At 38.1% G+C, this 27,494-nt stretch overlaps 4 protein-coding genes across 5 annotated transcripts; 2 read left to right on the top strand and 2 right to left on the bottom strand.

The window, feature by feature from the left end:
* Positions 1-1,104: 1,104 nt before the first annotated feature.
* LOC137715542 (uncharacterized) lies at positions 1,105-10,437 on the bottom strand. The gene is made up of 7 exons (XM_068454890.1): positions 10,371-10,437; positions 8,845-8,919; positions 8,616-8,750; positions 8,121-8,175; positions 2,960-3,047; positions 1,599-1,697; positions 1,105-1,513 (listed from the first exon to the last, which is right to left on the bottom strand). Exons 1-7 carry the CDS (start codon positions 10,435-10,437, stop codon positions 1,382-1,384), a joined length of 651 nt encoding a protein of 216 aa, XP_068310991.1. The 3' UTR covers positions 1,105-1,381.
* Positions 10,438-12,822: 2,385 nt separating this feature from the next.
* LOC137714958 (glucosidase 2 subunit beta-like) lies at positions 12,823-18,743 on the top strand. Its single transcript, XM_068454140.1, has 16 exons — positions 12,823-13,168; positions 13,299-13,415; positions 13,605-13,700; positions 13,956-14,195; positions 14,484-14,716; positions 15,025-15,117; positions 15,249-15,329; positions 15,963-16,275; positions 16,375-16,479; positions 16,575-16,676; positions 16,798-16,855; positions 16,974-17,042; positions 17,709-17,796; positions 18,137-18,198; positions 18,342-18,393; positions 18,478-18,743. The coding sequence occupies exons 1-16, from the start codon at positions 13,012-13,014 to the stop codon at positions 18,538-18,540; spliced, it is 1,929 nt and encodes a 642-aa protein (XP_068310241.1). The 5' UTR covers positions 12,823-13,011; the 3' UTR covers positions 18,541-18,743.
* Positions 18,744-20,463: 1,720 nt separating this feature from the next.
* LOC137714959 (pyruvate kinase, cytosolic isozyme) lies at positions 20,464-23,338 on the top strand. The gene is made up of 3 exons (XM_068454141.1): positions 20,464-20,801; positions 21,432-21,893; positions 22,276-23,338. Exons 1-3 carry the CDS (start codon positions 20,589-20,591, stop codon positions 23,086-23,088), a joined length of 1,488 nt encoding a protein of 495 aa, XP_068310242.1. The 5' UTR covers positions 20,464-20,588; the 3' UTR covers positions 23,089-23,338.
* An 851-nt stretch (positions 23,339-24,189) lies between these two features.
* On the bottom strand, positions 24,190-26,628 carry LOC137715428 (E3 ubiquitin-protein ligase SIRP1-like). 2 transcript variants are annotated; one of them, XM_068454759.1, is made up of 2 exons: positions 26,262-26,628; positions 24,190-25,480 (listed from the first exon to the last, which is right to left on the bottom strand). In XM_068454759.1, the coding sequence occupies exon 2, from the start codon at positions 25,441-25,443 to the stop codon at positions 24,322-24,324; it is 1,122 nt and encodes a 373-aa protein (XP_068310860.1). In that variant the 5' UTR covers positions 25,444-25,480; positions 26,262-26,628; the 3' UTR covers positions 24,190-24,321. The 2 variants fall into 2 exon arrangements, with proteins under 2 accessions (XP_068310860.1, XP_068310861.1); XM_068454760.1 differs by lacking the exon at positions 26,262-26,628 and adding an exon at positions 25,852-26,225.
* Positions 26,629-27,494: the final 866 nt, after the last annotated feature.

Here is a 27,494-nt window from a genome sequence, read left to right as displayed (position 1 = left end):
AATTTTAGGCCGAATAATTATAAAGAATACACGAAATTGGACAGACAAACAGACAGATTCATACAAACATAGACAAACAGACAGAGTCATACAAACATACATGCGGAAGATATTGACGAACGAGGACGCAGTAGAAAGAATTGAGGAGGAGGAAGAAGACGCCTCCAGCCTCCAGCCTCCAGCCTACGGTCCGGTCTGCGAATTGAGAGAGAACGAATTATTGGGAGCTTTCGTGCTCCTTTTATAGGGTTTGTTACCGCTAAAACCCTAGACGACGCCAACACGAGAGGCGAGGCGGTGCTCAATTCCTTCCCACTTCAATCTAAAGCCCAATGGACAACTCATCCCAGCCCACCCCATATTGGATTGGCCTGCGATGTTATTGCCTGTATACTATTTATTTATTTATTTACTATTATTAAGGGAAGAATTCAAAATTACTATAATTAATAATATAAGAGGGAAGGATATTGGACCACGTGACAGTTCTCTGTATGGTATGATTTTCTCACTAGGAGAGCAAAAGCTCTGCAGCTATATTGTCCGAGCTCATTTCAATCGGAGGTCATTTCGGCTTGTAAAATAACACAAGCCGAGCTTGAGTTTATATTTGACTCGTAAAGCTTGATTTTTTTAGTTTATATTTGACTCGTAATGTTCATTTACAAGTAGTTTGCTTGGAATGGAATAAATTTTGATCAAGTCCTCACCCTATTTCAAAGTCCCATGGAACTTTAATCTCAATTTGTAACACGCATTCTTAATAAATTTAGTCCAAGTTCCATACAACTTCAAACTCTCTCATCTTAAAGCCACTGAGACCCAAACCCAAACCCAGCATTATACTCGTTGTAGCTTAACTCGTAAAAGAAACAAGTCAAGCAAATAATCGCAACTTTTTATCTTGTATTAATGTAGTTGCATAGGAGATAGAAGTCACCAATCTGCAAGATTGTAAATCCGCAACACTAAGTCAAATGCGTATTTCACCATACTTGAAAGCACACAACAGCAGTTCACTTCAACAACAAAACAAGGAAGCAAAGAAGAAAATAGATGACATTACATGACAAAACATTTTAACCAGCCCACTTATGACATCATCCTAAAATAATATTACATCATTTATCATATACATACTATTAATAACTCTTACATTTTCAGTACAGCTACTATAACACTGGTTTGCCCATCTCTCTCTATGGCCTCCATTTCTCATTCAAGAATCCCCCTTCAATGTTTTCCAACACCTACAAACTAAAGCCATTACTCCTAAACTGACACTCTTCTTCACCCTACCAACAACTGTCAAAATTTCCACTCACAATACGACAAAACGTGCAAACAAGACAAGTTCATTCATCGAGTGACCACTTTCTGTTTATACCCCAAAGCCGGAGTTAGCCGGAGTTAGACCACCAGCTTCTTCAATTTGTTTCACAAATGTTCTCAGACAACCATTGATAATACGGGGTGCTGATCCATCACAGAACCATTTAGCAAGATCGACGGCCTTCACAAATGCCATATTCAATCAAGCCAAGCAACTATGGCAAACCAAATACACTTATAAGTTATGAAAGTAACCAACATCATACCTCGTTAATGACAATTGGGTGTCTTGTTTCCAGCACTGTTATTTCTGACATTGCCAAGTGGAGGATGCAAAGCTCCAATATTCTCCCTGCTGGCTCATCCTGAAGATTACGGATGAGTATGGTGTTAAATATTTGTGCGTAGTAGACAAATGGGAAGTGAAGTATGAATAACACTGTAATATTATCCTTTCTCACCCAAGAAAAAAACAATGAACTGGATTTGATACCTCGTTTAAGAGATGACCAATTTATGAAACAGCAATCATTGGTGTAATGCTACCCAAGTACTAAACATGTGCCATGAAAACATAAATAGACTGAATTAAGAAAAACCCCCAGAATGCCCTAAGGCACGCCTCAGCCACCTAGGCGCGCCTCAGGGCATGTTTTTAAAAACATTGACATGGACTGAATTAAGAAACCTCCGATCTCCAAAAAAGCATGTGTTATATTCCCAACTTATCTGGAATTATGTATAAGTTCATTTAAACCTACGTGGAAACAAGATGCGACTCCAGGTAACTAAAGTCTTTAACGGATATCTGCCTGCTATCACCCTCCATATCTTTGCCTGACCTCGGAAAGCAGAATAGACAATAAGCAAATCCTAATTAAGAAAAACGGGTTTACAAATGGATAGTAGATTTATCAGCCCAAGAGCAGACAATACAATTCACGTGATTGAGCAAAATAGATTTATCAACTCTCAAACCTTCGTACAAGCACACACAAAATACGGGTTTACAAAGTGCATCAGACACGCCCCACAACCCGGTAGCACCATGACCATCACCCATCATGTGAAACACAAATGGATAGTACTACTTTAACTGGGATGGACAATCATAATGCATCAACCTCCTTGTTTGTCTTCATTTCAAAGAACAGAAATCCCGCTTCATTTTAGCTGCATAAAGATACTAATTGTCCTCTTCAAAGAGGGGGGAAACCAACTATTCACCAATGCCGATGTTGCTTTTATGCATGCAAAGACAATACAGAATGTTTATATAGAGTAGAAGCCAGCTATGCTGGTATCACCTTTAAGGCTTTAAGTCAACAACTATTATGCTTTCTGAACACACTCGGAGCCAATTTAGAACAAGTGTACACTTTAATTATGGAAGCGACCCCCATGCAAGCCGGCCAAAAGAAAAAAAAAAAAAAAAAACAGGACACAAAAAAAGTAAAAGCGTTTAAAACCTGGACAGTCAATACACAAACTGAATATCAATCCCTAAACCCAAAACCATACCTGATGTATTACAAGAAGCACAAACAAGTAATACACTTCAGGATCTACAAAACTCAACAAAGATAATGTGCAGACAAACTGTATTAAGCTTATTGGTGCATCCAACCTTCCAATTTGGAGGGGCAACGTTGTCAATAACAAGCACATGACTGTCCCATTTATCCATGACTGCAACCAAAAGTTTCCTTGTAAATCTGTAACAAAAAGAAAGACATAATTAGTGTTAGACGAAGTCAAGATCCACGCGTGATTCCCGCGACTTGAGGAATCCTCTTTTAGTTCAAACTGTGATCTTTCTGTTGTTTCTAGTTTATAGGATTGTTCAGTTTCAAATGTTTGTTGTAAGTTAAACGCTGTGCATGCAATCTTTCTGTTTTGAAATCTCCTTGTATCTAGGGTTTTCAAACTCTTGTTGTAATCCTGATGCTAATATAAATACATGCATCCCATCTTTAACTGGGTATGCAATTAGAGTGAAAACCCTACGAGAGTAAAAATTTTTGCATGGTATTGAGCCCTACCGTCTAACGACTCGATCCACCCTTTTTTTTTTTTCACGCTTCCATGGCTGACGGAAATGGCACCTCCTCCCATTCCACCATCACCACCCCTCCTACCACCAATCCCTTCCATCCTTTCTCCACCATGGTCCATATTAAGCTTGATAGAACCAACTACCCACTGTGGTTGGCTCAAATTCTCCCAATTCTCCGAAGTCGAGATCTGATGGGGTATGTGGATGGTACCTCCGTGTGTCCTCCAAAACACTTGCCCGGTATCACCACTGTCAATCCACAGTATGCTGCATGGGTCCAACAAGATCAAACGATCCTTAGTTGGATAAATGGCTCATTAACTGCTTCTGTATTGTCTACTGTGGCGAGCAAGCGGACTGCTCGCGCCACTTGGGAAGCCTTGGAGCAAAGGTATGCCTCGACATCCCAAAATCAAAATTTGTTCCTGCGAAATGAATTGTTGCAGACCAAGAAAGGTGATCTCTCTGTTGCGGATTACCTGGATCGCATGAATGCGATAGCTGATAACCTAGCCCTAGCTGGGCAACCTGTCAATGATGATGAACTTGTACAGATTGTGCTGAACAATCTAGGACCTGCCTTTGAAATGACAGTGAGTGTTGCTCAAGCTCGGGATTCTCCCATTACTTATCCCACACTTGAGGCACTATTGTTGACCACTGAACGCAGAATGGCGGAACAACAAGCTTCCTTTGCTGAGACTGCTCCTGTGAATGCCTTTGTTGCTGCTCGAGGTCGTGGCGGTGGCAGGTCGCGAGGAAATGGGAGAGGTATGTCTCCATCCAATCGTGGCACTTCATTCAATCACCGAGGTTACAACCCTCGTACTAATAATCAGCGCAACCCTGCAAATGGCGATCGTCCTCCTTGTCCTGGTGAGTGCATTGTTTGCCAAATTTGTGGAAAACTAGGTCATCCTGCCCTTGATTGCTACCAACGAATGAATGCGGCGTATAAAGGTAGGATTCCTACAAAAAAACTCTCAGCTATGACTTCCTCTCCTATTACTCTGAACAAGCAACAGAATGGTAATTGGCTTTTGGACACCGATGCTAATGCACACATTACTCCTGATCTTCAAAATCTCGTCAATCCTAAAGAGTATACTGGTAATGAAACTGTTGGAGGTGTAGGTAATGATTCTGGCATCACTATTTTGCATTCTGGTTCCAATCAATTATGTACTAAAGCTTGCTCATTTAAATTAAACAATATTCTCCACTGTCCCACTGCTTCTCAACATATAGTTTCTGCCATAGGTTTACTTTAGATAATCGATGCTACCTACTAATATTTTCCTATTTTTTCCTTGTTAAGGACCTCAAGACCCGGAAGACGCTTTTCCTAGGGAGATGTGAGAATGGGTTATACCCATTTCCAAGTGGCAGTGGACAACTCCAGTATCCAATTTCAGCCTTTGTTGGAGTCTGGTGTTCTATGACAAAATGGCATGCCCGTCTTGGTCATCCATCCCACTCCATAATTAAGTTTTTGATTTCAAATAAATTGGTACCAATTCATGGTACTTCTGATGTAAGTTTTTGCGAGTCTTGTCCCTTAGGAAAGAGCACTAGATTGCCTTTCTATGCGTCTCAGTCTGTTTCTCAATTTCCTTTGCAACTGTTGCATTCTGATGTGTGGCCTTCTCCAGTTATTTCTAATGAAGGTTTTCGTTATTATGTTTTATTTGTGGATGAATATTCTCGATATTCTTGGATTTTCCCTATGAAAAACAAAAGTGAAGTCTTCAAAATCTTTGTTAAATTCAAAGCTTGTGTTGAAAAAATGCTTAATCTTTCCATTAAAACATTTCAATGTGATGAAGGAGGTGAATATAAGAGTCGTGCATTTCAAAATTTCCTTAGTACAAATGGAATTTCTCAACGATTTTCATGTCCCAAACATCCGGAACAAAATGGACTTGCAGAAAGAAAACATCGACACATTGTTGAAACCAGTGTAGTTATGCTTTCTCAATCTCACTTGCCCAATCGTTTTTGGTTTGATGCGTGTTCAACTGCAACATATTTGGTGAATAGAATGCCAACAAAACTTTTGTCTCATGTGTCACCTTATGAGAAGCTGTTTAAAAAAAAACCAAAGTATGACATGTTGAAAGTGTTTGGTTGTCGATGTTTTCCTTGGTTAGTACCTTACACAAGCAATAAACTTCAACCCAAATCCAAATCTTGTGTTTTCTTAGGATATTCACTAAATCATCAAGGCTATAAGTGTTTGGATTTGTCCACACGACGAGTGTACTTGTCTCGCCATGTCCTATTCGATGAGGACTCCTTCCCTTTTAAAGGACTCACATCTTCCTCTGCAGACGTCATTCCATCAGGTAACCATGTCTCACCTGACCTTTTATTAACCTTTAATATGCCTACTAGGTCCAGTCCTTTACTACCCCAAGACTCAAACAGTCGACCAACACTTTCAAATCCTAATCCTCCATCACCTACTCACCCACCCTCTTTCTGCGACCAAACATGTTCTCCAATCACTACTCAGTTACAACCTGATCCACCTACTTCCCTCGCCCAACCAAGTCCTATTTCTACTACACATTTGTTTTCTCTGCCCATACAACCAACCTCACTCTTCCCAAACAACCTACCCTCAAATGAGCAAGTCACGGTATCCACAGAACCGGTAACAATGGTGCCTGAGACTTTGAGCAATCGTATGACCACACGTTCACAGTCAGGAATTCAAAAGCCAAACCCTAAATATGTCATACATGTCACTGTTGACAAGTTTCCTCTTGAACCCACTTGTTTTAGTCAGGCTGTGAAGTCTCACGAATGGATGAGTGCTATGGTACAGGAGTTTAATGCGCTGCAGCAATGTGGGACATGGACCTTGGTTCCATTTCATCCTAGCATGAATCTGCTTCCAAATAAGTGGGGTTTTAAGCTGAAGCGACGTGCATATGGCATGATTGAACGCCATAAGGCGCGTCTTATGGCAAATGGGTTTCATCAGAAGGCTGGTGTGGATTACACCGAAACCTTCAGTCCTGTTGTAAAGCACACCACTATTAGGCTTGTTCTCAGTCTTGCTGTCTCAAAAGGTTGGCATGTTCGGCAGCTTGATGTCCAAAATGCCTTTTTGCATGGGTTCTTACGTGAAGAAGTATATATGAGACAACCTTCGGGGTTTATTGACAAGCAATTTCCCTCTCATGTTTGTAAGCTTCAGCGGAGTATTTATGGTCTTAAGCAGGCACCAAGAGCGTGGTTTGAGAGATTCTCAGATTTCTTGCTCCACCTTGGTTTTCAGGAATCAACCTGTGATTATAGTTTGTTTGTCTACAATCACTCCGGTGTTTACTTAATCCTTCTAATCTATGTGGATGATATTTTAATCACTGGCAACAGCCCTCATCAAATGTCTAGGTTGATTAAAAGGCTCGGCACCTTGTTCTCGATGAAGGATTTAGGACCCCTTAATTATTTTTTGGGTGTGGAAGTCAAGTATGATGGTACGACTATGCATCTTTGCCAAGCAAAGTATGCGTTGGACTTGTTGTCACGTACCAAGTTCACAGAGGCCAAACCAATTTCAACACCTGCTGTCTCTGGTCAGAAACTCAGTGCACATGTTGGTGATTCGTTCGACAAACCAGAACTTTATCGTAGTGTGGTTGGGGCCTTACAATATCTCACGATTACTCGTCCTGATTATCATATGCTATTAACCAAGTCTGCCAGTTTATGCATGCCCCCACTACTCATCACTGGATGGCGGTGAAACGGATTCTTCGTTATTTGAAGGCCACGCCTAGTCATGGTCTTCTGTACAAACCAGGTTCTGCACAACTTTCAGCATATTCCGATGTGGACTATGCAGGGATTCCCGATACTCGACACTCTACTGGGGGATTTTGTATTTATCTGGGATCCAATCTTGTTTCTTGGAGCTCCAAGAAGCAGAAAACTGTGTCTCGGTCGAGTGCTGAGGCCGAGTACCGGCAGTTAGCCTACACAGCAGCCGAGCTTTCATGGTTACGATCTTTGTTCAAAGACCTGCATTTGTATCTTGTGTGTCCACAAATTTGGTGTGACAATGTCTCTTCAATTTCCCTTGCTTTGAATCCTTTGTTTCATTCACGAACAAAGCATTTGGAAGTTTATTATCACTATGTTCGAGAGAAGGTCGTTCGTCGTGAATTGCTTGTTAATTATATTTGCTCGCAGGATCAGCTAGCTGATATCTTTACCAAGGGCTTGTCTTTGTCTAGATTCAAATTATTAGTGTCCAAGCTACCAGTGGTTTCCCCACCTGTTAGCTTCCGGGGGGGGGGGGTGTTAGACGAAGTCAAGATCCACGCGTGATTCCCGCGACTTGAGGAATCCTCTTTTAGTTCAAACTGTGATCTTTCTGTTGTTCCTAGTTTATAGGATTGTTCAGTTTCAAATGTTTGTTGTAAGTTAAACGCTGTGCATGTAATCTTTCTGTTTTGAAATCTCCTTGTATCTAGGGTTTTCAAACTCTTGTTGTAATCCTGATGCTAATATAAATACATGCATCCCATGTTTAACTGGGTATGCAATTAGAGTGAAAACCTTACGAGAGTAAAAGTTTTTACAATTAGATGGTCTAGATACAACTTCCTGTCACCCTCAATATGCAATGCTGGGAAGAAAAACAGAAAAATGATGTGCTCCACTTGCTACATCAAATAGTTACAAAGTGAAATTTTGATCAAAATAGTAGATGGTTTACCGCAAAATGAGTTTGCTGTATACCAATTTTGGAGGAGCTGCAAGAACTTCTGCTTCTGAAAAGAGAAAATGTGCGGACTTTATTACTCTGGAAATAGGAGTTGCATATAAAGTGGCAAACAGAGCAAAAATTAAAAGCACCATCAACTAAACCTTGATGAAGTAATGAATAACCGGACATGTAAATTACAAAAAAAGGTCATCAGTGCATTGAAGTTGCACAATGATTTATTAGAGGGGTGTTGGAGCTCATGAGACCCAACAACTGTGCCCTGTTAAGTTATAGAATCAGTCATCACAAGTTCTTGGACAATGCATATAGCTCAGGAAAATAACCCTCCATGTGAAGGCAGATAGGAGAAAAACCGTGTGAGTCAAACAATTAACTTGGTTGCATATAAACAGCATTAGTAAAGAAAGCACGACGGTGATATTTAACACGTCCAAAAACTTAAAAATGGAAAGGCATGTTAAGTGTGAATTGTCACATTTATACCAATTGCAGATTCCTTTTCATCATTGCGCAGGAGCTCATCTGCTTCCTCGACGGTTTCAACAGTGACAGGGGGTCCTCCGAAGCTCATGGGATTATATCCAAGTAATGATGCCCTGTCAAATTCATACCCGGCTTCTGGGAATATAAAATGTGTGATGAGTAATTCAGAATCCAAGCATAATGAATGCTGCATAAACATACATTAAAGACCATACAAGAGGATAGGTACCTCGACGGACATTCATTCGCTTTTCAAATAAGCGTACTGGATCAGAGCCCTCTAAACAAGAAGCATAAACAATCGACCTGCGTTCAAATCCCGCCAAAAAAAACTTGGTTAAGGCTGGAAACAGGATTTTGGGAGTCCTGTGCTAATTTAATAAAAAGGCCCTCCTTATTTAAAAAAAAAAAAAAATTTGGACAATATATTCATACAAAGCTCAAGAACCAATATTCAAAATTAATTGAAATTAGCATCTCACTCTTATTATTTTTAAACCAACAACAACCCAACTTTTATTATTTTTGTTTAAAAAAAAAACATAAATGAAGTAATAAATTTTGGCACATTGAGTGAAAAAAAATATAGACAATATGTCAAATTGCCAAGTTAGCCATCAAATTGAAATTTGATATTTTGAATTTGATGTCTCCATGGAGATGTTCTAATCTCCAACATAAAATCATGATTTAGGGTTCATCTATAACAAAATAGAGCATAACTGAAAAAAAGATATGAAAATACGTTTGTATTGGTGGGATAAAGTAATACACAAGTTTTTATTGCTAGAGAAAAGTAGAAAATTAATATATTAAATATAAGCTTTACTTAATCAATTGTAATATAGATTAAATCATATGATGATGATTTTTCTTTTCAGTTTAAAACTTTTTTATTAGAAATTTATACATATGTAATATATAGGAGGGTAAATTTTTTTGGGGCCTCTAAAAAATTCGAGACCCTGTGCCATTGCACCTTTTGCACACCCCCAATGCCCTCTCTGGCTAGAAATGAAGGGTCTGTTTGGTACTCTATTTGAATTCAAAATTTTAAACTCAAAAACAATTTTCAAGTTTTAAGCTTTAAAAACTTGTTTGGTAAGACTATTTTCAAAAACTGAACTCAAGACTAACTTAAAAATATAGTCTATTCTCTAAAAACATAAAAAATGAGTTTTTAGAGTTTTTAAACTTAAACTCACTCATTTATTTTCTCTCTCTCATCCCCTCTCCAAATCTATCTCTCTCTTTTCTTCTTCTCTCCTTTTTTTTTTAATTTTTTTTTTTACCTTTTTCGTCTCTCCTCCAATACGCTTTCTTCATTCTCTTGGTTATTTCTCTCACTCGTCATCCTCTCTATCTCGTCTGATTCTCTCTTCTTTCTCTTTCCTTCAATCATCTCTTATTTTCTTCCATCATCTCTCCTCTTTCTCTCTTTCATGCGACAATTTCTTTTTAGATCTCTTTATCTAGTTGAAGTTGTAAGATTTAAAAATTTTAAATCGCAAACTAATAAAGTTTTTGAGTTTTAAAAAAAAAATTGTTTTCAAGAAATGTTTTGAAAAATGATAAAAATTTTCAAATAAGATATAAAATAGGCCGAAACAATTCCCAAAATAACTACTTTTTGTTTTATTATCATTCATTTACCTTGACTATTTCTCCAAGAAACAAACATGGGTTTAGTTTAGTTTGAAGTAATTAAAGAAGATAAATAAGTAATTAAAAAGATAGGATAAGATGGAGAGACTTCCAGAGCGAGCTCTCTAGCAGCTCTGGGGCTGCAAAATTTGCCACTTTTATCAATCTTGGGCAACATGTCTGCTGAGCCATTGCTGGGCTTTTTGAGAGCTTCGTCGAGAGGGAAGGACGAAGTGCGGAGAGCGGTTTGAGGGTAGGAGAAAGATAGGGTGTTGTGGGCGAGTAAGGTTCTGGGGATTAAACCTAGAAGGTGGGACTTTCCGAAGAGCAAGGAAGAAGAGGAGAAGAAAGAGAAATGGGGTTTTAAACATGGGATTTGGATCCTGCCGGATCCCCACCCTGGGGATCCTAGGCTCAACGCACATGGATGGTTGATAAAAAATGGTGCGTTCATAATTTTTTTCTTTTTTATATTTTTCACATAAAATGAAGTTTTTTCACTTTTAAAAATATAAAAAGCATGTAATTAGGGCTGCACGATTTTTTATCAATAGTTCATGTGCATTGATCCCTAAGATTCCCAGGGAGGGGATTCGGCAAGGATCCAAATCCTTAAATGTGGAGAAGAAAAGGAGCAACTAAGACTGAGAAGCGAGCTTCCCTCCATTGTTGGGCTTCTGGGAGATTTTAGGGAACGTGACTACCTCTCCTTGTATGCCTATAATTACAGGAGTAATGCTATTTATATCATGTTTTTATACCACATTTTTATACTATCTTCAGTGATATCTAATGTGCACTGCCACATTATTTGAAAATTTTGCAAAATCCAAGCAAATTAACATCATTTGAAAAATTTACAAAACCCAAGCAAAGGAAGGAGAAAGACTCCTCGTATATCACAATCATCATTTAATTAACTAATTTTTCTTAATTATTAGTTTATTAAATAATGAACTAAATTTAAAAATCTGATTAATTCAAATGATATGGCTGTTCACGTCAAATATCACCTAAGATGGTATGAAAATGTGATATAAAAACATGATATGAATAACATTACTCACAATAAAGTATCTCCCCTTGCCCTTTTTGGGGGTTTTAGGGAGAACTTCTTACCGTTTGACAAAACAAAAAGAGAGGACTTTATTGTATTTACCAACAAACCAATTAAAACTAAGTCAAGGACTCAAGAGACCGAAGTTATAGATAAAACCGTTTGACAAAACAAAAAGAGAGGACTTTATTGTATTTACCAACAAACCAAATAAAACTGAGTCAAGGACTCAAGAGACCGAAGTTATAGATAAAATTTGTAAATTGTAAAATTTGTAATTATGTCAACACGCTTATCAATGCTTAAGTAATAATTCAAGTGTTTTTTTATTAACAACCCACATGTTGTTGAATACACCCAACATAAAAATGAAATATTAAACAACTTGTAACTCTAATATAAAATGACTATTCGAGCCCTCACAGCTAATCTTACTCTCAATTGTAGAACAAAACCCTAAAAACATAAACACATCGATGAAAAAATATTTTTTGATGAACGGAACAAAAAATCTAGTTTTGCTCCTCGTTCATTCATTGGTTTTTACATTCAAGAAATTAATCAAATAATGGAATATAAAATTGACTTTTTGCAAAGCCCTGCTCTAATTCGAATCTAAGAAATAGGAAGAAAACGGGAGAATGCTGTAAAATTTTAAGATGTAATTAAATGTAATATTCTTATGGTTGTTTGATGATGAAGAAATTCAAAGTTTCTTGGCTGGTTGGAACTGACAAGACCGTATAAGAACAGTTCCTACCATTTGTCCATCAGGCTTATTAGAATCCAACGTGATTGTTCAAAAAAATTTGACGGATGCTTATAAATCAAACGGCAAGATGGATATTTTATACAACAATTTAATTCATTTTTCTTGTCCTTAAAATGTTGATTATTCTATTGTTTGAAAGAGATGAAGAGTTTGATGTATGGTTCATTAGTTGATGATTGTGGGGTGTATGAGATGTGTGAGGTGTGAGGGTAATATTGAGAAATATATGAGGTGTGTTAAGAAAATTTTTAATTTAAAAAGTAAATGTGGGGTGTGTTAAATACGTGTGGTGTTAATAAAACACCCCGTAATTCAATCATCAACTTTATATCATTTAGTATACACAAATTTTTTTTTACAAATTTTATTTAATTATTATAGAAAACACTTAACTATGGCTCGTTTGGACGTGTTTTTAAAATGACCGAAAGCGTTTTTAGAGAAAATATTTTTGAGTTCCAAAAGCACTTTAAGTGATTTTCCAGAATTTACTTGGATTTCTACTAAGGATTAATTTTAAAAATATTTTTACCAAAAATATTTTCAATTATTTTAAAAGTACATCCAAATGAATCCTACATTTCTATAATTGACTTGCATTTACCCCAAAAGTTAATTTCAAAAGTATGTTTGCCAAAAGTCCTTTGGGTTATCAAACAATTTCGTATTGGTAATCGGTAAAAGTCGCACAAGTTACAGTTGATGGTAAACTCCCGTTAGCTTGGTGGGTGGTTTGGTTGAATCGAATCTGAGAATCGAGAGTGAAAAGGCCAGTGTCTCTCTCGTTCTTCTCTTTCGTGGTGTTGTCCGTGTGAGGACCGAGGAAGAAGAAAGCACCAATTCTACAGCTAATAGTCTAGACTCTGCTCCCAACTCTCTGCTAGATCAACATTCAACAACAACATACCCACATATTGAAGAAGATGAAGGTGAAGGTGAAAGTGAAGCCGAGCTTCATTGCGGCGGCGCTGTGCGTTCTGTGTGTCCTCTCCCTCTCCCTCGAATCAATATCAATATCAATTGTTGGATCAGCATCTTCTTCCCCCACGACGAATCAATTTCTCGGAATCTCCCCCCAAGGTCATCCAACTCCTTCACAATCTCTTTCTCCGCAGATCTTTATTATTATTATTATTTCATATATATATATATATATATATATATAAACAACAAATTCTAAAAGTCTGAGTTTGGGCATTGGAATTCCCAGATGAGAAATACTACAAATCTTCGGAGGTGATAAAATGCAAAGATGGAACCAAGAAATTCAGCAGAGCTCAGCTCAATGACGACTTCTGCGATTGCCCTGACGGCACCGACGAGCCTGGTACTAGTCATTCCTTCCTCTTTCCCTTTCTCTTATTTTCCCTGAATAAAGAAATTGAAATGGGACTCTCTCTACTTTCTTTGAACTTGTTGCTAGAATTTGGCATTTCGATGCTGGTTGAACTTGTATTTGATCTATGTGATACGTTTTTGTTCACAAAAATGCATATATTTGGTGGGTGGGTTGCAGGTACATCTGCATGCCCAGCTGGAAAATTTTATTGTCGGAATGTGGGACACGCTCCTCTCCTCATATTTTCGTCTAGAGTGAATGATGGACTTTGTGGTAAGTATTTGTGCCAATACAAATAGCCTCACAAGTTATATGTTATGAGCACCATCACAGACTTGCTGCATTTTTGTGTTTCATTTTTTTGCAAGAAGAGTCCCCAACGGGAAAGAGAGGATTGGAAAAATGCCTCATTATGTTGATATATTAAATCTTAAGAAAACCAATTCTCCATTCCTTTGCATACAAATCATAAAATTGTTTTACCCGGCCAATTTATTTAATCTCTTATGCATTATTACCTGTCTGCAGACTGCTGTGATGGGAGTGATGAGTATGATGGTCAAGTAAAGTGCCCAAATACATGTTGGGAGGCTGGGAAAGCAGCTAGAGATAAGCTCAAAAAGAAGATTGCTACTTACCAAGAGGGGGTCGTCATACGAAAGCAGGAAGTTGAACAAGCCAAAATAGCTATGGCCAAAGATGAGGCGCAACTATCAAAGTTGAAAAGTGAGGAGAAAGTACTGAAAAAGCTTGTTGACCAGCTGAAAGGTATACTTCTGTTATGTCATGTCTTCTTCTAACAACGTTATTCTTATTTCTTCTTCTTCTAAGACAATATATTTTCTGTTGAGGGAATTTAAGAATTTCGTCAAATTATTAAAAAGAAAAGTTGTTTCACTTTTGAATATGGACTCTCTATGCATTTTCTAGGCATGTTGACTGTTGTGGTGATGCTGATGTTAATAAACGTGAATAACTTAACATCTCTCCTATTATCCGGAAATACAATGGTTAAATGTCATAACAGTTTTTGTTTTCTCCTCACCTGTTGTGTAGAACAAAAAGAACAAATAGAGAAGGCAGAAGAGAAGGAACGGTTACAGAAAGAAAAAGAAGAGCAGGAGAGAAAAGAAGCCGAAGAGAAGGCTAACCCAGGGAAAACCAAAACTGAAGAGGAAGCTAAGCAGCACAGTAGTGAGGACGTGGAAAACTCTGATGGTGAAGACAGACGTACAGAAAGTACATATGAAGAAAAAATTGGGATTTTGGAGGGTTCTCACTCATCTCAGGTTAGGTTAATTGCTTGCATGGCTGTTTTGTTCCCTTCTTATAGTGCTACTTGGAGAATTTTACAAATAAATATGTAGGCTATAGCTATCTTAAACTAAAGCTACATATTCTTCCTTCATCCCCATTAAAAATGGATTTCTGCTGCTTGAATTCATTTAACTGAAAGTATGCATGTACATGTACATAAATTATGACATTAGAATATAAGTTCTGTTACTTGAATATAGTCTTTGACCATAATCACTGCTCACTGGCAGTGGAAATAGTTTATTTTCTTTTAGTTCTCACATTGACAGTGTTGTCATAGGATACAGCAGAGAACCATGATGACTTATCTGCTAAGGATGATCATAGTGATACTCCTGAACATAAAGGATTGTTGGTTGAGAGTGTAGAACAGGTAAACCAAGACTTTGAACTAATATTCTTTGACAAAGACAAATCTATCCCGTGGAGCTTTCAATTCTTACATTACATGTTAGATTATGATATATTTTTGGGACATTAAAAATTGCTTCTGTCCTAATGTAGCATGCAGAAAAGCAGAAAGAAGAGCCTGTTGCTATATCTGAAACTGACTTTGATTCTGGAAGCAAGGTGCCTCCTGATGAGGTAATAGCTTATGCTGCCCACTCATTGATTTGTCTGCTGAAAGGTATCCTTAACAAAATCGTTTCACCTATTAAGTTCACATAGTGTGGTTATCTGATCTATATGAAATTATGAACACCCTTTCATCTATTAAGTTCTTTAAAAGGAAACGGTCTATCACGGGGACATGTAGGGTAGTCCATCGAGGTTTAGACTGGTGATGGTATGGTACACATTTTGCCAGTTCCAAACTTCTAAGGTGATAAGTGTGCCGTATCAATAGATTCAATACTAAATAATTAGAAACTTCTTTCTTGCATGTGCCACCCAGTGACCTTCTCCTTTTCCGTTAACGTTTGTATGTATAAGAAAAATGAAGTCAAGCAGAAATACTTGCATGACAAGATTGAAGAAGTTGATATTCATCAAAAGAAGATAAATTTTAAAGGAACTTCGAGGATTTTATTTTATGTTTTGCTTGCTGTAGTAGTGTACTAACATGAGAAGCATGTCTGATGTTGTATTTTAGGTTCTTCACTTGTAGAATTAAATCGTACCTAGCCAAAAACTTCCAAGTGTTTCTGATAGTTTCCAGCTGGTACCTTTTATTAGGAGCTAAATGGTTTTTTCTTTTGCTTGATTATGTTTCTGCAGGGCAAGGATGAATCTGAAAAGACTGAGTCATTGTCCAGGGAAGAGTTAGGCCGCCGTGTTGCTTCTCGTTGGACTGGGGAAGATACCTCAGAGGAAGGAGGGGAAGTTGATGTTGAAAAAGATAATAATCACGAAGAAGTTCCAAAGGACACCCATGATGAGGATGATGGCTATGCTTCAGAAACTGATGATGAGTCCCAAAGATACGATGACGAAGATGTAGAGGAGGAGGCAGATAATGTTTTTGGAGAGGAGGATCACGGGGATTCTAGTTCTTACAAATACGAGTCAGACACTGATTCAGACTTTTCAGGTATGCAGCCTCTTGGTGGACTTGTGTTCATCACTTTACAACCCAAGCTGTGAAATTGGATTATTATGCTCCTTATATGTTTTACATAACTTCTTTCAGATGTAACAACCTCAAGCAAACCATCTTGGTGGGAGAAGATACAAAAAACTGTGCGGGACCTTTTACAGGCTGTTAATTTATTCCAAACTCCAGTGAACCAATCAGGTTGTCAGTAAAAATTTTGGATGTTATTATGTGCTTGATTACAGAAAATAAGAATATATGAATGTCTCATCTCTTTGTGCTTATCTGTTCTTCAGAGGCTGCTAGTATACGCAAAGAGTATGATGAATCCAGTGCCAAGTTGTCTAAGATAAGTTCAAGAATATCAAGCTTGACAAAAAAGCTAAAACATGATTTTGGTTAGTGTCTACTGAGCTGCATCTGTATGTATGCTTTTTTATTTTTTTCCTTTAAGATTTTTATGGCATAATTGGCTATCTGCTAGGCATTCATAAACTGAACTCTTATTTGATATTACAGGACCAGATAAGGAGTTCTATTCGTTCTATGATCGTTGTTTTGAAAGCAAGCAGAATAAGTTACGAACTTTGTCTTGCTTTGATAGCTTTCAATGTTTTGGTATCGTAGTTTTGATTATTAAGGAAATTTCATGTTTAATGTATCTGACCTTTGGGAACCCAAAATTCTTTGTTCAGATATGTTTACAAAGTATGCCCATATAAACAAGCTTCCCAGGTGGAGGGACACTCTACAACCCGTTTAGGGTAGGTGTCTACTTTTGCTTCCCATATATTTAATACAAGAAAAAGGATGTGTCATTTTGGTGGACAGAAACTAAGATTAAGTTATGCATCTACCATTTTCTTATCTCTTAGAGTTAGGGCTTAGGGGTTTGCTCAAGTTGTCAGGGGGTTATGGGTTTGAAATTGGAATAGTCTTGCGTTCAGGTTGTCACTAATCATAGAATGAACCAAACATTTGGGGGTCATATGTTTCTTTCTGGGTGTTGAGCAGCTATTTTATTCTTCTTCCAACTAGCTCCTAAGAGATCCTTGCTAGAGGTCAAGCACCACATCTTAGCTGTCCATTATCCACTTTGCAATTAGATTCTTGATTGTCTGCCGTGCCTTCAATTCAGAAGAAGGCTAGTCATTTTGGAAAAAGGTTAGATCATTGGATTTAGAATCCAATTAATTGAACATATTCTGCTGCGTCCTGGTATGTAGCAGCAGCTTGAAATTGATAATGGCGCATGCATTATAGATTCAGTTGTTTTCTGGCAGTCTCTGAGGAAATACTCAAGCATCTGACACTGATGATGTCACCATCACAGTTACCTCGGGTGCGAGAGAGCATTTGCATATGTTTCTTTCATTTCAATTTTCTTACATACTACCTTTTTTCTTTTACATAAATCTTTGGAAAAATAGGAGCTGGGACAAATTTGAGGACTCGTATAAAATCATGGTCTTTGCAAATGGTGATAAGTGCTGGAATGGGCCTGATAGAAGTTTGAAGGTAGTTATCATCACGTTTGATGTTTCTATAGATATGATGCTCTGATTTTATCATTTAATGAAACACATTTCTCCTTGATTGTTGCTCTGAGTTGTTGTTCTTTTTTGGAATAGGTTGCATTAGCCACATTTATAATCTCAATAAAAAACTTGAAATGTGATTATTGAATGGTTAAATTCTAATTTGTAAGACAATGGTGGGTTATGGTTTTGCTAGACACCATAAACAACCAGTATTACTACCCATTAATATCTTGACTGCAGATCAGACAAACGTCACATAAGTATTAGTTTCATTTTTATTCTGATATGCAGTCTTACACGTCTTATTTTATCTTCAGGTCAGACTTAAATGTGGTTTGAAAAATGAGGTTGCTGATGTTGATGAACCAAGTCGTTGCGAGTAAGACACACACACACACACACACATACATACACTCTCTCTCTCTCTCTCTCTCAGAGACACAAACAGTGTTTCTCATTTCTCATGGTGTATATGTAGTGGTAGGTATTACCTGGATCTAACTTTTGAGTTTCGTATGACAGGTATGTAGCGTTGTTATCTACACCAGCGCTTTGCTCAGAGGAAAAACTTGAGGTATTGTTCCTTTTTAGAGTTAGGAGTGATGTTTACCGTTGTTCTCTGGCATTTGAAATGTCTAATGAGATTAAAATGTGACAGGAACTGCAACACAAATTAGACGTATTGAACAAAGAAGAGCCGCAAGGCCACGATGAACTTTAAATTGTCGTGACGGATTTACCATGAATGGGTGCTGATGCAACACGTGGCCTTTTACACAAAGAAAGCCTGACTCGGCAACAAGTGATATTGAAATTAATGATCTTCTGATACATTTTTGAAATGAGCTTAGAGTACTACTAACTAGTAGTAATTCCAAATATGATTATATATAAATGCAATTGTGCTGAATTTCTTTATTTTTACGAATCCCTGTGATATTTTAATTAGGGCTGAATAAATATGATAAAAAGTGGATCATAATGTTGACAATAACCTAACATGGCTATTTTTGAAGGTAAGAGCGAGCGAGCGTCGTTTTCTTGTTCGCTAGATGACTCGAGAATTTATAGTCACTCACCCAACTTTGATTTGTATAATCATGCATTACTTGATTTCGTGTTTGCTGAGCCTGAGCAAGTGGTGCTTTTCCTTCCTTGCTATGTGGTGTACCGGTGAGAGGAATTTGGGATAGGAGAGAGAGATGTTGAGTTTTGAGGAGTAGGATTATCTTTTATTTTATTTTTTTTCTCTTCTTTCTTCTCCTTCTATTTGAATGATCACGATTAAGTCATGTTAACATTTTATATTAATTTTTTATAGAAGAAGAAAAACAAAATAAAGAATGTAAAAGGAGATGATGAAAGAAGATGGAAAAGAATAGAAAAAAGACGGAAAAGAATCCTTGTTTTTTTGAGATTTGAGAAAGGCGGTTGGTGTTGAAATTTGAGATTCCAAGGCATACAGTACATCCCACGGCGCGCATAACCGGCTTCGCTGCCCACCGGCGCCTGCCCATAGGAAACTAGGAATTAGGATACTGATAGGACATATAGCCCATAGGAGTGACTCTTATTACTAGTTTGGTCCGCTGGTTTCGGCTTATTACTAGTTTGCTCTGCTGGTTTCGGACACAAACCAGAAGTTGAAAAGTGGGTTACTAATTAATAGGGCTTATTTGCGACTTCGACGTGTCCACACGACGCTAAGTCAGCAGTTAGGAGTCACAATCGAATCAAATGGAGGTGTGCCTGCTGAAATACGCACCGCACGATTGCAAATCACGGGTCAAAGAGACAGAGCCGAGAGCTGGCCTACCTATGCCTGTAAGAGATACTAATCATACTATCGCACATCATTTTTTACTTCTCACACATATTTTATTAATTTTTGTTTGTTGATCTTTTTCATTTCATCCGATTTAATTGCCGAAAATAAAAAATACGTGGGAAAAATAAAAAAAGATGTGTGGATATCACATCCCTACCTATAATAATATGCATGAAATAAATTGCTGCATGTTGGTTGGTTGCTTCTCTAGAAATATTTGTAGAAAAATTAGAAAGCTTAAATTCTCTCTAGTTTGTTTTTGTCATCACATACTCGTATTTGTCCTTTCATTTTATTACCTCACTTTCTCCAATTTAGGCAAAAATTCCTTCCAATTAAAATGAACAAAAATAGCTACAAAAATAAATGAAGAAAAATCAACCCAACTCACAAATTTGACTAAATTGACCTAAGATAAATATAAAATGGAATAAGATTCTCAAATAGTAATTAAAAATGAGAGAGAAGGAAGAAAAAGAGGCATTGGCGAACACGTTTGTTTCTCGGGCTTCTTCTTCTTCTATTTCACATCAAACGTATTTTGTACTATTCGCAAATCAAAATCCCCATTTTATTTTTCTATTTTTATGAGAAGTGTTATTAACATTCTAAAAGTTTCATTCTACACTCTTTACAAGTGTATTTTTTTTTTCAAATATAGAAAATTTAAAGTGTAAAATGAAATTTTTAGAGTCCCAGTAACAATTCTCACTTTTATTCCCTTATTAATCATCCGCTTTGAGTTTGCAATATGCGTATGTTAATATATATATCATTAAGGCTTCATTTTATTTGCGAGAGTTGAGTCATTCACGTGCGAACACAAGACAAGTACATCGCCGTTGGCATATTTTCCCACGACACTCTTTCAACTCCCCCACCCAATAACAACAACGACAACAACAGAAAAAGCTGAAAGCCGAAAGAAATCGGAGGGAAAAATGGATCAGAGGCCCAAGACCAAGATCGTCTGCACCCTGGGACCCGCGTCGCGGTCCGTTCCCATGGTGGAGAAGCTGCTGAGGGCCGGCATGAACGTCGCCCGCTTCAACTTCTCCCATGGGTCCCACGAGTACCATCAGGAGACCCTCGACAATCTCAGGGCAGCCATGGAATCCACCGGCATCCTCTGCGCCGTCATGCTCGACACCAAGGTCCGTCCCTCCCTCTTCTCTCCTTTCCGATCCCATCTGATCCTAATCTCTCGGATTCACAATCATACAATACAGCATGCATTGCTACTGCTTATTTGCTTCTTCTCTCTGTTTGTATCTTTGTTTTGTTTGCTAGGTTTTTTGTTTGTTTGCTCATTTTTCTGTTTAGGGTTCAGATTTTTTTACATATACATGTATAGACACACACACACACACATGAAAGCTATTAATTTGTGTATGATTTTTTTCATTTTTGGAAAATTTGCAAACACTGACACATGTATTTCATCTCTCTCTGTCTCTCTGTGTATGTTGTGTGTGTTTATTTGTGTGAAATGAATCCTTCCCTCCCTTAGGTTAGAGGTTAGGACTTAGGACGCACATTTTTGGAAACTGTACCAAGGCCACGTTTGCTGCCTAGGATTGGATTGAACTGGCCACCATTTGTTCCTTCAACCTAGTTTGAATCTAGCTAGTTATCCAATCCAATACAATTCTAGACACCAAACGAGGACCCAGTCTCGAACTAGAATGACATGTTATTTTTCAAGAAGTGGATTAGATTGTGGAAGCTTTGAGGAATTCCTGATTGTTTGTTTGTTTGTTTGTTTCTTAAATTCACCGCCACAGGGTCCAGAGATTCGAACTGGATTTCTCAAGGATGCGAAACCCGTCCAGCTCAAACTGGGCCAAGAGATCACCATTTCCACTGATTATAGCCTCAAGGGTGATGCAAATATGATTTGTATGAGTTACAAAAAGCTGGCTGAGGATGTCAAGCCGGGGAGCATGATTCTATGTGCTGATGGCACCATCTCCTTTATGGTTCTGTCTTGCGATAAGCAAAAGGGTTTGGTTCAATGCCGCTGTGAGAACTCTGCAGTTCTTGGTGAGAGGAAGAACGTTAATCTTCCCGGGGTCATTGTGGATCTCCCAACCTTAACAGAGAAAGACAAAGAAGATATTCTCAAGTGGGGAGTTCCAAATAAGATTGACATGATTGCCCTGTCTTTTGTTCGGAAAGGCTCTGATCTTGTGGAGGTCAGGAAGCTCCTTGGAAAGCATTCTAAGAATATCCTTCTCATGTCAAAGGTAAGGCTCACTTTTTCATGACAAGATAAACTGAGCCATCCTGGAGTATGCTTTTTTTTTTTTTTTTTTTTTTTTAACTGCTTTTGACTATAGAGAGAACCTAGTACAAGTTTATGTTGCCTAGATTAATCAGTGATTGCAAATTTGCAACTGGTACTTACTTCTTCTTGGTGCCTTTCGTTATGCAAAGTATTATGAACCGATTCATTTGAACTCAAAATCATATCTAGCAAAAAGGTTTACTGGCATTGTGGAATTAGGAGTTCACTAAAACTATGCGACTGTTAGCAACGTATCTACCCTCTTATATGGATACTATTACGGTTAAATTTCACGTATTTTCTTCCTTTCTATGGTTCTTACTTGAAAATTTGATTGATAGGTTGAGAATCAGGAAGGGGTGGCGAACTTTGATGACATCCTTGCACAATCAGATGCATTCATGGTGGCACGAGGTGATCTTGGTATGGAAATTCCAATTGAAAAGATCTTCCTTGCTCAGAAAGTGATGATCTACAAGTGCAACATCCAAGGAAAACCTGTGGTCACGGCAACACAGATGTTGGAGTCAATGATCAAATCTCCCCGTCCAACTAGGGCTGAAGCTACCGATGTTGCCAATGCCGTTCTAGATGGCACAGATTGTGTGATGCTAAGTGGTGAGACTGCTGCGGGAGCATACCCTGAACTTGCAGTGCTGACCATGGCAAAAATATGCGTAGAAGCAGAGAGCACCCTTCACTATGGAGATGTGTTCAAAAGGATTATGGAACACTCCCCCGTGCCCATGAGCCCACTAGAGAGTCTGGCTTCTTCTGCTGTTAAAACAGCCAACTCGTCCAAAGCAGCTCTTATATTGGTACTAACCAGAGGAGGAAGTACTGCAAAGCTGGTGGCCAAGTACAGACCTGGCATGCCTATACTGTCTGTTGTTGTCCCTGAGATTACGACCGATTCATTTGACTGGTCATGCAGTGATGAAGCTCCAGCAAGGCATAGTTTGATTTTCCGTGGGTTGGTTCCAGTTCTAAGTGCGGGATCTTCAAGGGCCTCTAATGCAGAGACAACTGAAGAAGCGCTGGACTTTGCCCTCCAACATGCCAAGACAAAGGGACTCTGCAAGAACGGAGATGCTGTTGTGGCTCTGCACCGTGATGGAACTGCATCTGTGATCAAGATCTTGACGGTGAAGTGATGATGATGGCAATGGTTTCTTATGTTGTTCTTTTTGGCATTTTCAAAATTAGCCAATGACAATGCTTGTGATTTTGCCTTGCCTTGCCTCGTTTAATATGTGTTTTTGGATGCGAAAACATCTATGTCTACCGCCGTCATCAGTGTTTGTGATGAGCAGGCGTGGATAGCTACATAATTTGCTGATATTGCGATGTTGGACTTAATGCAATACGTTTACGAATAGGACCATTTTGATGAATTGATAGCTTCATGAGTTTTGCATGTTATGTATGTTAAAAATAGATGTTACTTAATCCACCGCTTAGACTTAATATTACTAATACGACAGAAGAATCCGTAGTATGAATTATGAACATGATCCATCATCCAACATAATAAACAATTCGATCGAGTTCTGAATTCAATTCAGTTCAGTTTAAATGGCATGGCTTGACTTGGCTTCTGCGTATGATTGAAGTAAACATAGACATGGGCTAGGCCAGCCGACCATCCTAGTTTGGAACATGGTTTTGTAAGAAAGAATAAAATATCAAGTATGACAGAGGAAAGGATCAGCAGCTAATACTAGTAGGACCTATCTTCCAAGTCGGAATTGGATCCTCTCCCGAGCACAAGCTCAGGATCCTCCTGACCAGCCCACATGAGCCGTTGGATTTTGATCCAATGGATTATCATAACTTTAAAAAGATCTCCTGTTTGTAACTGTTGGATTCTCACGTGTGCTGGTCAAGAGGATCCTGAGCACAAAGCTCAGGAGAGGATCCCATTCCTTCCAAGTCTTGTCTATAATCCAATGAGAACAATCAAGGGTTCTAGTGAGTCCGTGTCAGCTGGGTCCACCTCCGAAAATGACATTATCAAATTCAATACCAAAAAATTCAAAGTTGGAACAAAGAAGCCAAAAGTCCAACAATGATGCTGAAGCTTTCATGCCTCTAAAGCAGCACCAGTTATGAGTGCAACAGCAAAGAAAAAATGGGAAAGCAATTCACTCACATATCAGGTAAATATAGCAACATAAGTAGTTCGTGTGGTACTGACTAGGAGGCCAAAACATCTACAAGAGACCATCCTTCCTTATAACAAAAAGGAGGAAAAATAAAACAACAATTTGAACTTCCATTATTCACATTCACGTAAGATACTATGTACACAAGCTGCGCAGAGGACGATTGAAGCCACATAATGGACAAGAACCTGATATACCAACTGATCTAATGGAAATATATACTCAGTTGTCTTCTGTTTGAGAAGTGCTTCCACTTCCGGTTGCATTTGCCGACGATGATGATGATGAATTTCCCACACTGCCACCTGACTGAGATCCTGAGTGAGAAAACAGACCATTGAAAGGCCACGGTATTGAAAACCTTCTCCCGTTTCCGTTTCTCCCATCCTCATCTCCCTCTTCCCCACCAACATCATCACCAATCTCTTCACTCTCCCTCGAGTTACTGCTATTCCTGGAAATATCTGAATCACGCTTTGATTCATCAGCAGGCAACTGGAACCTGCAAACTGGACAGGAACTATGAAGCTCCAGCCATGGCAGAATACACCCGCTATGAAACTTGTGCTTACATGGCATCTCTTTTGCTTCTACACCGACCTCAAAATCATCCAAGCACACTGAACACTGCAAATTCTCCTTGATCGTCACAGTGGGCAGAGCTTCCACTGCCTCCTTTTGCGCAGGTGGAGTCCCATATCTATTAGGATCATTCTCTGCCAAATGTTGCAGCAACAAATCTAAACCAGGCCCGATGAAATAATCGCCTAATGAACCAATAGGGGTGTGATTGTTGTTTTGACCCTGATTCGAATCGTAAGATCCCTGAACAATGATGGTTTGATTGAAAGGATTTATAAGAATTACACGCTCCCTCTCCCTTTCTCTTTCCCTATCCCCCTCAGAATTCTCAGACTCAGATGCCAATCCAGCTCGAATGCCTTGAAGCAGCTGTAGAATAGTAGCTGAGCTTCTTCTCCTCCTCCGGATGATTGATTCAAGTTCTCTGTCCAATTCAGTATCTCCGCCCTGGCGAGTGTCACCATCATCATTGTCATTGTCATTGTCATCATCATCATCATCATCGTCATCAAAGTCGAGTCGTCTTAATCTCCGGCGACGACGGGGATTGTTCATCATGCCCAACAGGATTGGAGCCCAGAGGGAGAGCGCACGATCGGAACCCAAATCAGAGTCAGCGTCTTGATTCTCCCTTGTAGTGCCATTGATTTCTTCAATAAATCCGCCTTGGCAAAAGGGGCATTTCATTTCTACTTCCATGATGGGATTCACCATTTGAGAACACCTATAACACCAATACCTTGCTACCATTGCTTCGTCCATCTCTCGTTCTTTCTTTCTTTTTTTCTTTCTTCACTCACTGTCACAATACCATATCAAAATCAATTACCAATTAAACAGGACCAAAGAGATGAAGAATTTAGCCCGACTTGAGATCTAAGCCATCACAACAACAATATTGCCCTTCATCCCCACAATCCCACCCAACACACAAATTATTAACAACACCATTTAATATATGTAAATCCCAAACAACTAAATAATTATCAAGAATAATTATATAAAAAAAGTCAGAATTTGACAAGTCCATGAAGCAGAAGATATGCTGAAGTTGAGCACCTCCGATGAACCACAGAAAGAAATCACTTGTTTCAGAAAGGAAAAAAAAGCGCAAAAATAGATAATAATAAAAATAAAAAGGAAGACGGAGAGTTGAATTTTTATTGTTACCAAAAGCCAAAAAATGGGAGGAACAAGGTTGAGCAACAGCAAAAGCAGATGTTAAGAAATCAAATCGCTTTCCAGAATGGAACCAGGGTTTTATGGAAGAGGATTAGAGGAGAGGTGTGGATTTAAAGCCGATTGTAACATTTAAGGTGAGTAGAGAAGGAAGGGAAGGATCTGGAAGTATTTCAGGACCCAGCTATTTATTATCCATCTAGTATTTAGTATTTACCAACAATAATTAATAACAATCAAAATTCAACAACAAGAAGAAGATGATGACATTTGACATGCAAACCAAACGTAAACGTAATAAATTTGGAAATTACTGCAGCAGATAAAGTTACAAAATTTAGACGAATTGTTTGAATAATACAGAAGGAGAGAAATACAAGATTTGTGGAGAGTGTACCCACCCAAATGATAAAGCAAGCAATTTTATGAATTCCTTCTTTGTCTTCTTCTTCCTCCTTCCTTCCCCTTCTGGGTTTTTGGTTTTGGTTTTGGCTTTTGGAGCTGCAAAAAAAAAGAGAAAACTGAGGGAAAGAAAGACTCCACCAACCCTTCCCCCCTCTATCTGTGTGTGTGTGTCTCTCTCGATCCCATCCCCTTTCCAAGTTTCCAACTTGCTAATTTCTTTCCTCTATTTTTCTTTTACTCCTTTGCTTTTGAAAATTACAAATTCAAATTGCAATATTTTAGACTAATGTTGTGATTACTCTACTTTTCATTCCACGTTTATATCATCTTCTACTGAGAAATTTCCGCCGTTTGTTTATTCTCTTCTACTCTTTTATTCTTTGTTTTTGTCTGTTTGTTTGTTTCTTTCGATTGGGTTGGGTATCTATAATTTCCTTGTCCTTTTAAAATTAAAAAAAATGAACTAATCGTAAAACGCGTTATGTGTATGCGTGTGATGTGGACCATGTGGTGGTGGTCCCTCATTCATTGTTTTTCAAAACCAAATAGCCAATAATTTGATTTCTATTGCCTTCTTTTTTTTTTTTTTTTTTTCCTATATCAAGAACCTTTCATATTCAATTTTAGTCTCTCTCTAATTTCTCTCCTACGATAATTAAATATTCTTGTTACCCGCTATTTCACAACTTTGCCCTTGATTGTTTTGGTTACTTCCACAATTGTTGCTAGCTGTTGGTGGTCAGCTCAGCTCAAGAAATTAATATCAATTGTTGTTTTCTTTTAATAAAGACAATGTTGAACTACATTATTATTACAAACTTATTATAAAATTTAATTAACTTCCCCAACATCTTAATGTATATACTATGTTTTGTTAACAAAATAAAATATAGCATAATATTATTGAACGAAAAGATTTATTATGCCCAATTAATATAATTTAAACAAATCGCTAACACTATGATCGAGCTTAAGTATAAATGAAGGGATCAATACCTAATAACTTGAGGCATCGCAAGTATGGATCAACCTCCTCTAGTGATCAACCACCACCCCCCCCCCCCCCCCCCTCTCTTTTCTCCCCCCTCGTAACAAAATAGATTCATACCAAAAGCACATTAATTAAAAACGAAAACACTCTTAAAATATTTCTTATCTTCTATGAAGCTCCTAAAAGGGTTTTGTAGTAGCAAAATTTCGCCGTCTTCTTATTTGACGAAATTATACCT

Source organism: Pyrus communis, chromosome 14 (genome assembly GCF_963583255.1).
Source record: "Pyrus communis chromosome 14, drPyrComm1.1, whole genome shotgun sequence".
Taxonomy (NCBI): Eukaryota; Viridiplantae; Streptophyta; class Magnoliopsida; order Rosales; family Rosaceae; genus Pyrus; species Pyrus communis.
Note: the sequence above shows the minus strand (reverse complement) of the source record. Positions and strands in the feature narration are given on the sequence as shown.